At 38.9% G+C, this 17,122-nt stretch overlaps 1 protein-coding gene across 9 annotated transcripts in view; it reads right to left on the bottom strand.

Moving 5' to 3' along the window:
* SCMH1 (Scm polycomb group protein homolog 1) overlaps window positions 1-17,122 on the bottom strand; it is a 198,985-nt gene that overhangs the window by 93,564 nt on the left and 88,299 nt on the right. For all 9 annotated transcript variants that reach the window (XM_058303796.2, XM_071217521.1, XM_058303797.1 and 6 more), the window contains 2 exons: window positions 14,761-14,849; window positions 7,214-7,457 (listed from right to left, as the gene is read on the bottom strand). In XM_058303796.2, the coding sequence (XP_058159779.1) occupies window positions 7,214-7,457; window positions 14,761-14,849 (333 nt within the window). The remainder of the gene's footprint in view (window positions 1-7,213; window positions 7,458-14,760; window positions 14,850-17,122) is intronic.

Here is a 17,122-nt window from a genome sequence, read left to right as displayed (position 1 = left end):
TTAAGAAAATAGGTGTGGTCAAATTTACAACCTGGCTAAGCCATATCTCCCTACTTCTATGAGTTTGAGAGATGTTACCATTCTCAAGCATCTGGGTTTGTTGAAGGCAGGAGAGAGAGGTAGGCAGAGCCACGGAACAGATTAGAGAAGCTGAAAGAAAGAAATGGGACAGGATTTTTCTGCCTCTTGGGCAGATATAATTAGAATAAGTGGGAGAACCCAGATCCCCTGCTTCAAATGTAGTTCCACTCATCTCATTTCCCCATATTCCTATTCCTCTTTGTGTAACATAGCATTCAATGAAGAGAAAAGCAGTTTATGTGAGTACTGATTCATTGCAGAAACATCATCTCATACATATGTTTATTTTTCCTGACCAAAATAGAGCACCTTCATGCTTTTATGTGTGGTTCTCTTTTCTAGAGGTGTTTGGGCATCTCAGTTCTACATGGTGCTCTGCAACTGCGCAGCCCTTTTCTCATTTCAATCACTCAATCAAACTGGGAGGTAGGCACTTCTCTATGATCTCCACTGAGTCTAACACTGCTATCCTGAGGCTGCTCTACAACTGTTGGGTAGAGTTGCCAGATATGATTACATAATAAGACAGAAAGCTGGAATAAGTTCCCAGACAGTTAAGACAGAGTTTGTGTGTGTGTGGTCATGAGGGGAAGATGGTATATTAAATAAAAGTCAGGCCTGGAGACCATATATCTGATAGTGAAAAGCAAAACAGCTGAGTGACTGGTCTTATTAGGGGCACCAAGATTTTGATTCGCTAATTTTTTTTTTTTTTTAAGATTCTATTTATTTCTCTCTCCCCCCTCCCCCCCCCTCCACCCCCTGGTTGTCTGTTCTCTGTGTCCATTTGCTGCGTGTTCTTTGTCCGCTTCTGTTGTTGTCAGCGGCACAGGAATCTGTGTCTCTTTTTTGTTACGTCATCTTGCTGCGTCAGCTCTCCATGTGTGCAGCGCCATTCCTGGGCAGGCTGAAATTTCTTTCATGCTGGGCGGCTCTCCTTATGGGGCACATTCCTCGTGCGTGGGGCTCCCCTATGCGGGGGGCACCCCTGCATGGCGTGGCACTCCTTGTGCGCATCAGCACTGCGCATGGTCCAGCTCTACACGGTCAAGGAGGCGCGGGGTTTGAACTGTGGACCTCCCATGTGGTAGGCGGACGCCCTATCCACCGGGCCAAGTCCGCTTCCCTGATTCACTTATTAAGCATTATGACTACACTTTTTCTGATATGGCTAGTGAACATACCTCAAAAGACAAACTCAGAGAAGGGCATATTGGCAGCCAGAAGGAGAACATATCCTCCTGCCTGTTGTGATTTATTAGAAAAGGTGTATGAATAATGGTTTTAGATGAAGAGACAGAATAGAAATGGAATCTGAAAATAAGGCACTATCTATTTCACTCAACAAATACTACTGAATAACGACTATGAACCAAGTGCTGGGGCTTTAAAAATGTAGTTAATAAATTAATTCCATTTAACATGGAAACCAGGAAGAAACAAATCCTAACTTCCTAGACATGAAAGAAGAAATTTACCTTCTGCATAAGTGTTTATACGAAAACAGCGTGATTTTGCATGTTGTAGGGTGAAGTGTTAAAGAAAATAAGTAGATATGATTGATGTCAAAATAAACTTTAAGGCCTCTTTGACTTCTTTATTCAAAGAATATGCTCTGTGCCCCCAGGCTTCTTATCCTTCTCACCACAAGGTCAAGGCCTCAATTCTACCTCTCACCTGGAATATTACAACAGCTTGTTAACTGTCATTTCTGCCTCCATTCTCTGGAAGCCACCCATCATTTCACTGCTGCTGGAATATTCTTCTAAAATACAAAACTGACTTGTAACTCACAACAAAGTCCATCCAATACCTCTCACTCCTCTTAAAGAACCAGTTCCTTAAAATGGTCTGCTAGGACACTGGAAGCCTATCCTGACCTCCAGATTCCAATTCCCTTGATATAGGTCAGGGACCCTTCTGCACTTTCTTTCTCCAATGTTGTAATTATCTATTGGTCTATACTCTCACCAAACCGTAAGAATTCTCATCAACTGATCTAATAATCAGCACTTAATTATGACTTCATAGTTAGAACATGAAAGACCAGCTGAGTGGATGGATGAAGGAAATCAGACAGACCACGAGTTGACCTATATACAGCCTTAGCTTTTATTCTTATCTCTAAGATTACAATTTAACCAACTCTCTTTCTGACCGAGAATCCCAAAGTTACTACAGGAGTTTCCCATGTGGTTTTACAAAAGGAAGAGATCATCCATAAAGGATGCTTAAATATGGAAAACATTTTTAAAGTGTTTCACAGGAAAAAAAAAAAAAAAGGAAAAGACAATTAAAAAGTTTTATTTTTTAAGTATCAAACTCCAGACCAGGTGAAAACTCCTACACATCAATCATAGCACTGAGTCAGATTTTGAAGTTTTGTAGGATGAAATTTTTCACAGGTAGAATTTTTCACAGCTAAGAGGACAAAGGAGTTCTGGCTCACCATTTACTCCAACAGGTGTACTCAAGGGCAATACGTCCATGAACTCACATATTTATATTAGCATTTAGAGAACAGACATGGTTTACATGAACTCAGAAGAGGCTGGTGTATAACCCACTATAGTTTGGGAAGTAGCTTGGATCTCATGTTCTCTTTCTATTGTACAATTAGGAAGCTAAACTATAATCTCAAACTGGCCTGCCCAGCCTGAAATCAGAGGAAGAGGAAATGAAGTGGATTGGTATGATAGCTAATGGCCCGATTAGCATCACAGACATGCCAAGTATACTTAACTCTTATTTTGCTTTCTAAATTTAAAAAGTAAAGCATGCCTCTGTTCAGTTTTAAGTCACAAAAAAGTGAAAGGTTAAAAAAAAAAAGACCTTTTATAAGCATGTACTCTGGATTAGTTGGAAGTTTGGTAGTTGCTACCCCTCCAAATGGTCTCCAGTAGTTTAGGAGTCAAAAAGGATACTACAGGCTTAGTAAAAGAGAAAAGGAGAGGTAGCAAACAGCTGGAATGCAAGGGACCCCTTAGATAAGCAGAGCCATATATGGATGGAGGCAGAGGTAGTTGCTAAGTGAGCTGATCAATCTGGATTCAAGTAGAAGGTAAGAGTTCCAGGAGTCACTTGTTATTTAATCCCCAAATCATGGAACTATATAGTATTAAAGAGGTGGAAGGGCCCTTAAGGGTTATCTAGTTCAATCTCTCACATATAGGAATGGCTTGCTCATAAACACAAAACAAATTTGCATCCCACTTGGGACTAGAACCCAGTTCAGAGCTCTGACATCACACCACATTACTCCTTTCCTATTTCATATCAAAACCTGGAAGCCAAAGTCCAGGATCTCAAATGATTTTTGAAGATAATAACCCAAAGGAGAATGGGGAGAATATAAGGAAGACATATAGGAAGTCAATATGGCTCAAAGTGATGTTGGTTCTGACAGCTGGCCCTATCAAAAAATCTCCATGGTTTCTCTTTCTAGATTCAGATACCAACAGAGTCCAGGCATTTAATCCACTCAGCTTCTGTTTTCTTATGAATATAAAATGTATCTGAAAATAATTATATCTAGTTAAGAGTTACCAGGAGGATAAAATGAAATAATATGTGTAAAAGAACATTAAATGAGTATTATATTTTTTCCTACTTACTGCTAGCAAGAAATAACCTCATCAAACTTTGAATTTTTTAAACATTTGCACACTAATGACCAGAAAGTAGGAAGAAAGGAGATAGTATGATTAGAAAGAGAAACAGGCTCACACACAGAGAACATCTTGTTTTGTGCATATGGGTTGAGTAACCACATTTTTTCCAGATTATGTCACTTGCTCCTTAGCCAGGACATTGAGATGGCTAAACCTCTGCTGTTACTAAAAGCTACAATGTAGGACCTCTAGCAGGATATTAGGTCAGGGAGGAGGGAGCTGTTAAAGGAAATAAAGTGGCAGCTGGAATGATGACCAAAGGACTAGGTCTGGAAAAAGCATCTGAAGAAGGTCTCTCTCTACCTTCTCAGCCTGGTCCTTCTGGACATCACTTGTTAAAAATCTAAGCACAGCCTCCAGACAGACATAGAAGAGAAAACAGACAGTAAAGTTTTCTGGAAGCATCAATCACATAATATTTCTTATCAGCATGGTGTGCAGCCAGAAAGGAATGTATGTCCAGTGATTCCTAAACACAAAGACCCTCTGCTGTCTGATCTGGAAAACTACTTAATTGCTGTAGGAGATTTACCAGACATAATAGCAGAGAAGTTCTAGGCAAGAAAGTAAGAAAGTCAACCGACTAACTGAATAAAGCCTGAAATACGAAGGCCTATCCTGTTTAGGTCTCAAGTAAACAAAAATGACTCCATTACCACTGTTAAGAATCTTGTCTTCTTGCTGCTTCCAGAGATAGCATTTCATAGGGCTTATAGAAGGATGGCAATGGACTTCCCACACCAACCCTGGGGCCCACAGAAGAATGATACTCTCCTAAGTCTCACTCATACCCTACCCCAAGTTCCCTCCATCTCAGTGCCATTATCCTAATCCAAGCAATCCTCACCCCTTCCCTCATCCATAGTTACCACAGCACAACCCATTATTCTCTGAAGTGCAGCCCAAGTGATTTTTCAACATAAAATTCTTATACTATAAAATCCATCCGTTTAAAGTGTACAATTCAATGACTTCTAGTATATTCAGAGTTGTGTGCAAACATTTCCCTTATTTAATTTTAGACCATTTTCAACACCTCAAAAAGAACTCCGTACTAATCACTCAGTACCCAATTTTCCATCTCTCTAGCCCTGGCAATCACTAATCTACTTCTATGGATTCACCTATTCTGGACAATTCACATAAATGCAACCATACAATGTGTGGTCTTTTGTGACTGGCTTCTTTCACTTAGCATAATATTTTTAAGGCATATCCATATTAGTGGGTCAATACTTCATTCCTTTTTATTGTATGGATATACCACATTTTATTTATCCATTCATCAGTTGACAGACATTTGGGTTGTTTCTACTTTTTGCTATTATGAATAATGCAGCCTGGAATATTCATATATACATTTTTGTTTGGACATATGTCTTCAATCCTGTTGGGTGCATACCTTGGAGTGGAATTTGCTGGCAAGTGGTAACTCTATGTTTTCACATTTTGAGTAACTTCCAAACTGTTTTCCAAAGTGGCTGCAGCATTTTCTAATCTCACCAGCAATATATGAAGGTCATAATGTCTCTGTATCTTCATTAACACTTGTTGTTGCCCATCTTTTGATTATAACCACACTTAAGAGTGTCATTTGGTAACTCATTGTGGTTTTGATTTGCATTTCTCTAATGACTAATGATGTTGAGCATCTTTTTTGTGCTTATAAGTCATTGGTATATCTTTGGAGAAATGTCTACTCAAATCCATTGCCCGTTTTAAAAATCAGTTTGTCTTTTTATTGTCAAAGTCTAAGTGTTCTTTATATATTCTGGATACAAGCCCAAGTGACTTTTAAAAGAACATCAGATTTTGTCACTTTCCTTTTTAGAACCCCTCATGGTTCCCTAAAACATTTAGAAGAAAATCCAAAATTCTCATTCTGTTTTACAAGGTCCTACATGATTTGTCCTCTGCCTACTTCTCCAACATCATCTTGTATCACTTTCCCCTTCTGCATGCTAGCCATACCAGCTTTCTTTCTGCCCTTGAAACACAACAAGCTCTTTCATGGCTTAGCACCACTGTATTCAGTGTCTTGTCTGCCTGCCTGGAATACTGCTTCTCCTCATTCAGGTCTCAGTTAAATTACCTTTTCAGAGAAATATTCCTGGAAAGAAATTCTATCTAGAGAAGCTCCTCCTCAAAGGGCCACAAGGAAATTTAGGGATGATTTCATGGATGTATATGTATGTCAAACTTTTCAAATTGTACACTTTAAATATGTGCAGTTTATTTATATAAATTATACTTCAATAAAACTGTTAAACAAAAATGCTCCCCATATCCACATTTCATCACTCTCTTACATGCAACTGTTTTATTTCCTTAGGAGAAATGATCTTTTCTTATCACTCTAGAAATTATCTATCTTATTTATTTCTTCATTTAAATGTTTATGGTCTGAATGGAGGTGTCACAAGGGCAGGGACACTGTTCATCCTCTTCACTGCTGTATCCTTGGCTTGACTCACAATAGGTGCTCAAAAAATACTTGGCTAATTGAATAAATGGATTCAACACAGATTTGGAAAAGAGTCCCTCAGACAATAGACGGGTGACTTTCCATTCTTTCAGAGTCATCAGTATTTTTAGACTTAAGGCGATGAATTTTATTATTTTCTTTACTAAGAGCAGCAATCTCAAAATCTTCCTGGATCATCTCCACCATTACGATCACAAGAACTATCCTTTACTGTTCAATTATTCTAGTACTTTATATATACTCTCATTGGTAGTGGTTATTTTTGTACTAATCCATTATAAAAGTGATAATAAATCATATTATATCATAACTGTAATATAGTATATAAAACTATAATAAAAACATTTAAGTCTTGCTATTTGCCAAACATTATGTAAGTATTTTACCCATGTAATCTCATTGTATTTCCCATAATAACTTTATGACGTAGGTATGCTTTAACAGATGAGGAATCGGAGGTTTAGATGTAAATTAACTGCCCAAAGTCACACAGCTGGTAAAAGCAAAGCTGGAACTCAGATTGTTGTCAACCTTACTTCGAAGTCCATGTTCCTTCCACTCTGCTACAGGGCTTCTCAAGCATTTTACAACATGATGGTATTCCAACTCACATACAAAGCCCCTAAAGCCTGAGGAAGATGTCTACCTTGAGAATGACACTACTCAAATGCTGAAGGGGGTTAGGAACAAAAGTAAAAGCAATGAGCGGCTAGTTGCCTGAGCATAGGTCAGCATATCTAGAACAAAAAACGTTTACTTTATCCCCAGCTCCATGGCTGGCTTCATTTGACACTTAATTCTTACTGTTTCTGATGACTCTCTGGTAGAACTCCGTTTTCACCTAAACTGCTGCTTCCTGCCCCTTCCCTGCTTACTCTTGAGGTTTGCTGATGAAGATACGATGACCATGAGCAACCTAGATAATATCCCTTATCAACTGGGTCCTGGTTTCCAGGGCCACAGATGGGGCCTTTACCTTTTGTGCCAGGTGGTTGCAGGTTGTCTCCAGTCAAGGAACACCAGCCCACTGGGAAGATGTCCCGGGAGTCAAAGCGGCACCAGTAGTCAAAGGCCCCTCTCCATCCATCGAAAGTGACAAGCACCTCCGAGCCCCGCACCTCCCCAATAGTGGCTGGGCAGATGAAATGAGGATTCTTCCTGTCCACAGCTTCTAGCTTCATTCCCATTTTGAAGAAGTTGTGGGAAGGAGATGGTGGTTCCTGGATGAGAAACAGAAATATACAGTCCTAGACACAAAGAGAGAGGACATGTACACCAGGAGACTGCATCTATACCTCAACTGAACTACTAAAAATAAACTACTATCATAAGATTTATAATGGAGATTAAGTCTTTCTTTTAATTTAATAGTGTACCTAGTATTACTTTTTTCACCCTAACATTTTGACAAAAAGATTATGGATCTTTTTTGAAAATGAAAAAAAAGATGACACATAAAGCTGAATAACCCCCCTCTATACCCTTTCCCTACCCAACTCCCCTTCCACCTACCATGGAGGTAACCGTTACCCATGAATGGTTTTTAAAAGTAATGTCACTGCAAAGATCAAATGTCCAAATATGTGTTCTATTCTTTATTCATTTCCCTTGGTCTTACCATCTGATCCTGTAGTAGAGTAACAGTCTTATTAAATGAGTATCTGGTAGGAAAATTCCCTCTACTTTGTCATTCTTCAATATTGTTTTGGTTATTCCTTCGATTTTTCATACGAAAATTAGAATCACCTTTTCAAGTCTACCCCCCACTCCCAAAACAAAACAAAACAAAACCCTATTAGAATTTTAACTGGAATTACAATGAATGTATAGATTAATTTGAGAAGAAATAATCTTTGCATTATATTGTCTTTCCATCCATGAACATGATAGTCTTTTCCATTTTTAAGGTCTTCTTTAATGTAGATTTCTTCTTTAATATAGATTCTTAAATTTCCTCTATAACTATCTCATGTTTTTAAAAAAAGAATTCTCGGGAAACCGACTTTGGCCCAGTGGTTAGGGCGTCGGTCTACCACATGGGAGGTCCGCGGTTCAAGCCCCGGGCCTCCTTGACCCGTGTGGAGCTGGCCCAGGGCGCAGTGCTGATGCGCGCAAGGAGTGCCGTGCCACACAGGGGTGTCCCCCGCGTAGGGGAGCCCCACGCGCAAGGAGTTCACCCATAGGGAGAGCCGCCCAGCGCGAAGGAGGGAGCAGCCTGCCGAGGAATGGCGCCGCCCACACTTCCCGTGCTGCTGACGACAACAGAAGCGGACAAAGAAACAAGACGCAGCAAAAAAACACAGAAAACAGACAACCGGGGGAGGGGAATTAAATAAATAAAAATAAATCTTTAAAAAATAAAAATAAAATAAAAATAAAAATAAAAAAAGATTTCTCACCAACTCTACCTCCCACCGTGTGTGCATGCTGTCTGCTCTCTGTTGTCTCTTCATTATGTGCTGTATCTGCTCGTCTTCTTTTTAGGAGGCACCAGGAACTGAACCTGAGACCTCCCATGTGGGAGAAAGGTGCCCAGTCACTTGAGCCACCTCCACTCCCTACCTGTTGTTGTGTCTCTCATTGTGCTTCCTCGTTGTGTGTCCTCATTGCATCAGCTTTCTGTGCCAGTCTATTGCGTCAGCTCACTGTCTTGTTTATCTTTTTTAGGAGGCACTGGGACCTCTCATGTGGTAGGCGGGCACCTAACTGTTTGAGCTACATCTGCATCCCTCATGGTTTTTTATTAACATTTTTTCTAGGTAAGATTTTATTGCTATCATAAATGTTATCTTTAAAATTTTTATTTTCAAATCATTGTTGCTGTTAGAAAAAAATAACCAAATGATTTTATTTATACTGATTAGATTATGTTAATTAACCATTTTTTTGCCTGCTTGATTTATCAATTGTTGACATATGTATTAAAATTTTCTCTACTAATGGTGGACTTCCCAATTATTCCAGTTAATTTTGGCAAACTTTTTATATACTATGGGTCTGAGTTTTTAAGGAAACAGAATGTAGGTTGAGAAGGGGGAGATGATGCTGAATGTATGTAGCATGTTTAATAAAGAAGATTGTCAATATGTGGAAATAGACAGAGTTGATGATAATATATTATAATAATAACTAACATTGCTGATTTACAAATGTGAATGTGGCTGAAAGGGGTAGTCTAGGGATTGTATATGACAGTGATTTTGGGGAAGCAGACTTGGCCCAGTGGATAGGGCGTCCATCTACCACTTGGTAGGTCCACGGTTCAAACTCTGGGCCTCCTTGACCCGTGTGCAGCTGGCCCACGTGCAGTGCTGATGCACACAAGGAGTGCCGGGTCACACAGGCGTGCCTCCTGTGTAAGGAGCCCCACGCGCAAGGAGTGCGCCCTGTAAGGAGAGTCGCCCAGTGCAAAAGAAAGTGCAGCCCGCCCAAGAATGGCACCGCACACATGGAGAGCTGACACAGCAAGACGACGCAACAACAACAACAAAAAAGAAACACAGATTCCCGTGCTGCTGACAACAAGAGAAGTGGACAAAAAGAATAACACATAGCAAATGGGCGCAGAGAACAGACAACTGGGGTGGGGGGGAAGGGCAGAGAAATAAATAGAATAAATCTTAAAAAAAAAAAGATCTTATTAAAAAAACAGTGATTTTAGTGGTAGATGATAGTTGTGGTTAACAGTACAAATACAAGACTGTTCCTCTATTATAAGGTGCTAAGAATATGGAGATACATGGGAAAAATATAACTAATACAATGTACAGACTATGGTTAACAGTAATATTTCATATTTTTTACAACAATGACAAAGAAGGTACTGTATCAATAATGGGGACTATATGGGGATAAGGGATTTTTCCTTTTGTAGTAATGAAAATGTTCTGAAATGGACTGAACTGATGACAGCACAATTCTTTGATGAAACTGAGAGCCACTGAGTATACAATTCGGATGGACTGTACGAGGCAGGAGAATGTATAATACAGTGAACCCCATGGTGAATGATGGATTGTGGTTATCAGTAAAAATACGAGAATGTTCTCTCATAACAATAATAAATATACAATACTAATACATGGTGTTAATAATAGGACAGTTTGTTGGGAAAATTCACCAAATATAAGCTATGGACCACAGATAGCAGTAATAGTGTGATGATGTTCTTTCATCATTTCTAACAAATGTGTCTGTCACAAGTAAGGTGTTCGTGGTGGGGTGATGTACGGGAATCCTATATTTAAAAAAAAAATTCCAAACTCCAAAAAAAATTAGTCAAATGATTTTATACTACTAGCCTATATTAATTGATAAATCAATTTTTTGTCTGCTTATCAGTTGAGAGATGTGTATTAAAATTTTCCCTAGTAATTGTGGATTTTCCAATTTTTCCAGGTAATTCTGTCAAACTTTTTACATACTGTGAGCCTGAGTTTTTGAGTAGTAGCATGATTTATAACTGCTTTATCTTCTTTTTTTTTTAAGATTTATTTTTTAAATTTATTTCTCTCCCCTTCCCCATCCCACCCCACTTGTCTGTTCTCTGTGTCCATTTGCTGTGTGTTTTTCTTTGTCCGCTTCTGTTGTTGTCAGCAGCACCAGGAATCTCTGTCTCTTTTTGTTGCGTCATCTTGCTGCGTCAACTCTTCTTGTGTGTGACCGCAATCCTGGGCAGGCTGCACTTTCTTTCGCGCTGGGCGGCTCTCCTTACCGGTCGCACTACTTGCGCGTGGGGCTCCCCTACGCGGGGGGCACCCCTGTGTGGCACAGCACTCCTTGCGCACATCAGCACTGCACATGGCCCAGCTCCACACAGGTCAAGGAAGCCTGGGATTTGAATCACGGACAATGTGGTAGACAGACGCCCTCTCCATTGGACCAAGTCCACTTCCCATGCTTTATCTTCTTGGTGTACTTGTTTTCTTTTATAATTAGATCTAGTGACCTCTAATGCTTTTGAGCATCAAAGTCTCTTTTGTCTGTTTCAGTTTAGTTAACATCACCTTTATTTTGATAAAGGTTTGCCTTGTATATCTTTCATATTCTTTCACTTTGTTTATTTTTGTGTCATTGTTTTAACGGTATCTCTTCCAAACAGCATATAGCTAGATTTAAAAAATTATTCTATGTCTGACTACACTGATGAGTTTAAACTCACTTCTTATGATTAACTGATGCATTTAGACTGTAACTCTCTTCTTGTCTATATTTCTATTTGACCCGATTTTCAAGGTTCTTTTTTCTTCTTTTCAATCAAAGGAATTTCTTCCCTTTTTTCTTCTCCAATGATTTAGAAGTTAACCCTCGATTTATAGTCTTTTAGGGGATCCCCTTAAAATTTTAACTGCATAGTCAACATAGCAAACTCTAAATCTCATCTTTATTTCTGGTCTCAAACAATACAAAAAACTTAGAATACTCTTTAGTTACATAGGTGTTTGACAATTTAATTTCACTTTCTTATACTGCCAATTAATCACTTTTGTTAGTATAACTGGCTTATGCAGTACAAAGAATGTTTGATTAGGTTTTCCCATTCCACACCATTACTTCTTTTTTTTTAATATTTAATTTATTTTTTAAAATTATTCTCTTTTTTAAAAAGATAAATAGATCACACAAAACGTTACATTAAAAAACATAAGAGGTTATATAGGAAGGGAACCATTACTACTGGTATCACATTCTTACTTTCTGGATTCATTTTCTATCTTCCTGGAATATATTCTTCTGTTATTCTTTCAGTGGATAATCTTACATCCACTCATACTGGTTAGTTTGAAAATGTCTTGCTTTTACCCTCATTCTAAAATACAACTATACGTAGGTGATCAACTATTTCCTCTCAGTACTCTGAAGATATTATTCCATTATCTTCTGAATTGTGCTGCTACTGTCAAGAAATATGCTGTCAGCCTAACTATAATCTCTTTGAAGGTAATGTTTAATTACTTGCTCGGATTTTCTCTTTTGACTTTAGTTTTCTACAGTTATAGTATGATATTTTAAGGAGTGTGTATTTGTCAGTGTGCTCCTTAGAACTGAGTATTTTAGTAACTCAGGAAAATTCTCAGTTATCACCTCTTCAACTATTGCTTCTTCTCTATTCTCTCTAATTAATCTTTCTGGATTTTCTCTCTATATATGACCTTGTAATGTTATTCTCTTTGTCTCAACTTCTCTTTAACTCTCTAATATCCTTACATATATTTTTCAGTTAATTCTTTGTCTAATCTGCTTAGTCATCTACTAATCTTTAATTCTAATGATCAAGTTTCAGTTTTAGATGTTCTATTTGGTTCTTTTACAAATCTGCCTCTAAAAATAAAAGTATTTTGTACTTCTGTCATTGTTTTTTTTTTTTCTTTTTTTGAGGTACCAGGGAATGAACCTCGCACCTTATATGTGAGAAAGCCAGCACTCAATTACCAAGCCACATTGGCTTTCCCGAGATAGTAATTTTTTCCTCATTCATTTTGCTTGTGGTTTGTTTTTGTTCTTTCAGGAAGCACTGGGAATCAAACCTGGGACCACCCATGTGGGAGATGGGCATTCAATCACTTGAGCCACATCTACTCCCCTTGTCCTTCTTTTAGTTCTTAAGTCATTTCCAAATAATTTATAATCTCCACTGGATATTTCTATTATCTGAAAGTCTTTAGATTTATAATCTCACTGCTTGTTGTGTGTACCAATTCCCTATTCAGTTGGATTGTTTTGAGAGATTTTGAGGGTTTTATAATTCTGGACTGAGTGCTCGTCTTCACTGGTACTTCCATCTTTGGGATTTCTGTGACATCTTGGTTGGAGGCATGTTCCTCTGGAAAGGTTTTGGGTTTGCTTCTGCCAGGCACCCAGAAATATTTCCATACAACACTGGAGCTCCTCTACAACATAGGCTCCATACTGAATCCTGGGCTTACATGGGGGAAAACTGTTTTAATCAGAGGCGATTTCTATTCCCATCTCAACACTGAACCCAGGCAAAGACTTTCTGTCATCATATCATAATCTTTTCACTAAGGAGTAAACTTTTGAGGGATCTGAGCTGGCTTTTATATGGCAGTCTTATGTTCATATCTCTGCCTTGCACAGTCCCAAGGCCTCATCTTCTGTCCAAATGTGGCTATTAAAAGACAAGGTACTTGGAAAGGATCTGGCAAATTCCCGTAAGCCAGCTGCAGGTTCACTGTACAAATGTAGCATTCTCGGTTTCCTTCTTCATTTTGGTCCCCTGGAGATTTTTCTTATTTTTTGATAAGCCCTCAGCAAGCATTTAAAAGAATATCTGTTAGTTTTTATTTTTCCCCAGTACTTTGAGGTTTCTTGTATGAAACGGTTTCCAGTTACTCAGGACAGTGGGAACCAGAGCAGCCCTCTTAGGGTTTAGACTTAGACAGCAGCAAAGGCAGACCTAATTCAGTTCCCCTTTACAGCAGTTCTTGCCCCATTAAAGAATTCAAATGATGGCAAATGACTCCCTCACCCCTTGAGAAACAATGAAGAATGAATAGAGGGTTTGGATCCCTGTTCTATTACTTATTATGTGATTTTGGGCAAGTTCTTTATGCAAAAATCATTTAATTTCATGAACTATTAAATGGAAACAATAATTCCAATTTCATAAAATTAGAGCTATGGGTATTAAGTAAAATAGTATAAATAAAGCACCAAGCATACACTCAAAAAAAGTCTCCTTTATATCTCTCTAGAACTTGGACTACATAGAACTCCAGAATCTATAAAAAGAATAACTCTTTTACATTTATATTATATTTTATATGCTCAACTAATGAACCCATTTTAACTTCTTTTTTTTTTTTTTTTAAAGATTTATTTATTTAATTCCCCCCCCTCCCCTGGTTGTCTGTTCTTGGTGTCTATTTGCTGCGTCTTGTTTCTTTGTCCGCTTCTGTTGTCGTCAGCGGCACGGCAAGTGTGGGCGGCGCCATTCCTGGGCAGGCTGCTCTTTCTTTTCACGCTGCGCGGCTTTCCTCATGGGCGCACTCCTTGCGCGTGGGGCTCCCCCACGCAGGGGACACCCTTGCGTGGCAAGGCAGTCCTTGCGCGCATCAGCGCTGTGCATGGCCAGCTCCACACAGGTCAAGGAGGCCCGGGGTTTGAACCGCGGACCTCCCATATGGTAGACGGATGCCCTAACCACTGGGCCAAAGTCCGTTTCCCACATTTTAACTTCTTAACATCTCTGTGAGGTAGACAGAACCTCACTTTACAGATAAGGTCAAAAGACACTTTGGACTTTGCGACAAGTGAACATAGTTTATTATTGACAGAGTTGGAACCTAAGAAGCAGGAATCCTAACTTAAAGTCTAATATTATTCCTCTGGGGACAAGTGGTGCTTCATAAGGTGCTAAAACATCCTTTTGCTGAATGAGTTTCTGAGAAGGTATTCTCAGGTCATAAATATTAATATAATGTAAATATCAGAGGCTTGGTAACTGAGAGAATGTTTCACCTTTAGCAGCTTGGAGTTGGTGATATTTGAGGGGCACCATACCTTGTGGAAAATCCTGATGGGAGCCATCTCTGCTCCATTTAGAGTCTTCAAAAGGAACATGGGCCAAGAGGAGGCATTCAGTCGAAATCCTGCCGCAAACATAATGAGCAACAGATGAAAAACATGTTTCAAAGGGAATGGCAACATCAAGTACTCCCTTTGGAATCCAAGTACTCTTGCCCATAATGCACACAATGATAGTTGCAGAATCAGATTGTTAGGAAAGGACTTCAAGTTCAATAGAAGAAATACCTCAATTAGACACTGAGGAACGTGAGGCATAGAGAGAGGGAATGTAATTTGTCCAAGGCAGTATTGCAAAGTAGTGGGACAGAAAACACAAAGTTTCCTGACTCCAAGACAAGTATTATAGAAACATACACTAATGCCTAGAAAATTTACCTCGAAAATTCCCCAAAAAGGATGTGATAGGATTAAGCAATATTTAGAAATGATTTAGACAGCATAGTGTGAAAGGGGATATAATCGCCTGTCAAGAAGAAACCAAATATATCAATAGTTAAGCCCAATATACAAGTAAATCTTTGTGTGTTTGTCTCAATATAAACTAACTCACTATTCCCCTCTCTCCACTCTGTCTCTGTCTCTGATTTACACAAATACACACACTAAATATAAAACACTTTCTTGGTATTCCTTGTTTACTTAAACAACTAAGGACGAGAAAAGATGAAGATAGAAAGTATCATCCCATCGAAAATCTTCATTTCCATAAACACACAAAAGAAGCTTAGAGAGGTTTACTGTTCATAGCCATTCAGCAAATAAGAACCACTAAGAATGTACCATTTAATTACTGAATTGTAAAAATAAAATCATTATCTCAGGTCTTCCAATTGGAGCTCCAAGTGCTTCTTCAATTTGGTTTCAACTCTCCATCCTCATAAGAATATTTCCTTTTCAATAGTCTCCCAACCTACCTCTGCCTTCCCATCCCAGACAGAAGAACAGACAGGCTTCATCAAGACTACAGAACCAGAAAAAACAACATCTGATATTATTGGGTAATTACTGTGTGCTAGGTACTATGCCAATCACTTAACGCTATCTAATTTTATAGATGAAGAAAGAGGTACAAAATTAAATAAATTGTTTAAGATTTCACATTGTGCAAATGCCAAAGACAGGATCAACACTCAGGTAATCTGACTCCTGAGTGCACATTCTTAACCACTATGTTAAACTGTTCTATATGCAGGCAAAATGAAAAGGAAGAATCAGCTTCAGGGAGTAAGCTTAATTAATAATCCTAATTAAATTAAGATGGAGGAGGAGAGAAGAGAGAAGAGAATGGAAGCAAAAAGAATGTTACCTCTCCAGATGATTTAAACTTTTACTTCCAAAGCTGACTAGGCTAAACCAAGCTTTCCAAGTTCAGATTTCTTGGGACAGTTCATTCATATTAACAATGGCAATAGCATTGTGGACACTTCTGTCACTCAATTTAAAACTCCATCACTTTTTTTCCTTTTTGAAAAAACCCCGAACTCTGTTTGGATGATTTCATGAGGGTGTCAATTACATGGCCATCCCTACCTGGCTATGGGGTGGAAAATAATTTAAGCATGCCACTTAGGAACATCAGGTACCCCTAGACCAAGGGTTATGTATGTATATATGTTCCAAGTTGGGCTAATGCTTTTCTGTGATGACAAGATACTGGAGAGAGTCTCTCTTTTTCTGAGACCATGCTTATAAGTATGTCTGTAGACTTGGCACTGCCACATGGAGACTATGTCTGAGAATAAAGTCAAGACAGAGCAAGAGATGTAGAAACATGATAGTATTTAAAACCCTATATTCAAACATATCTAACACCACACAAGTACTTAGATTTCTTGGTTATGTGAGTTAATAATCCCTACCTTTTCCTTTTTCCTCTCTAAACCAGTTTATAAGTTGGGTAGCACTCATAGCCAAAAGACTTCTGACCACTTTTCCTCCTTTGATCATTGTTTTTAAAAAAATCCCTCCAGAATCGGTCTGTATAGGGAAAACAACCCTCCCTAGGTCAGGGAATGGCTGAAGCAAGCCAAACCTAGAGCAAATTTGTCATGAACTGCTTAGTACACCAATAGATAAGGCAAAATAAGACATAACTGTTTTAGAGAAGTGTTCCTTACACATTGATAAAAGAGAGGAGCAAGGAAGTGGCTGTGGCTCAATCAGTTGGGCTCCCGTCTACCATATGAGAAGCCCTGGGTTCGTGTCCCGGGTCCTCCTTGTGAAGGCAGGCTCACTAGCAAGTGCCGGGGAGTGCTGCCCAGTCCACAGATGCCGTGGAGCACCACCTGGGCTGCAAGAGCCATGGAGAGCCGACTCAGCAAGGTGGTGCAACAAC

This window comes from Dasypus novemcinctus, chromosome 9, assembly GCF_030445035.2.
Source record: "Dasypus novemcinctus isolate mDasNov1 chromosome 9, mDasNov1.1.hap2, whole genome shotgun sequence".
NCBI classification, from domain to species: Eukaryota; Metazoa; Chordata; class Mammalia; order Cingulata; family Dasypodidae; genus Dasypus; species Dasypus novemcinctus.
The sequence above is the reverse complement of the archived record's forward strand: the minus strand, read 5'-3'. Positions and strand labels throughout refer to the sequence as shown.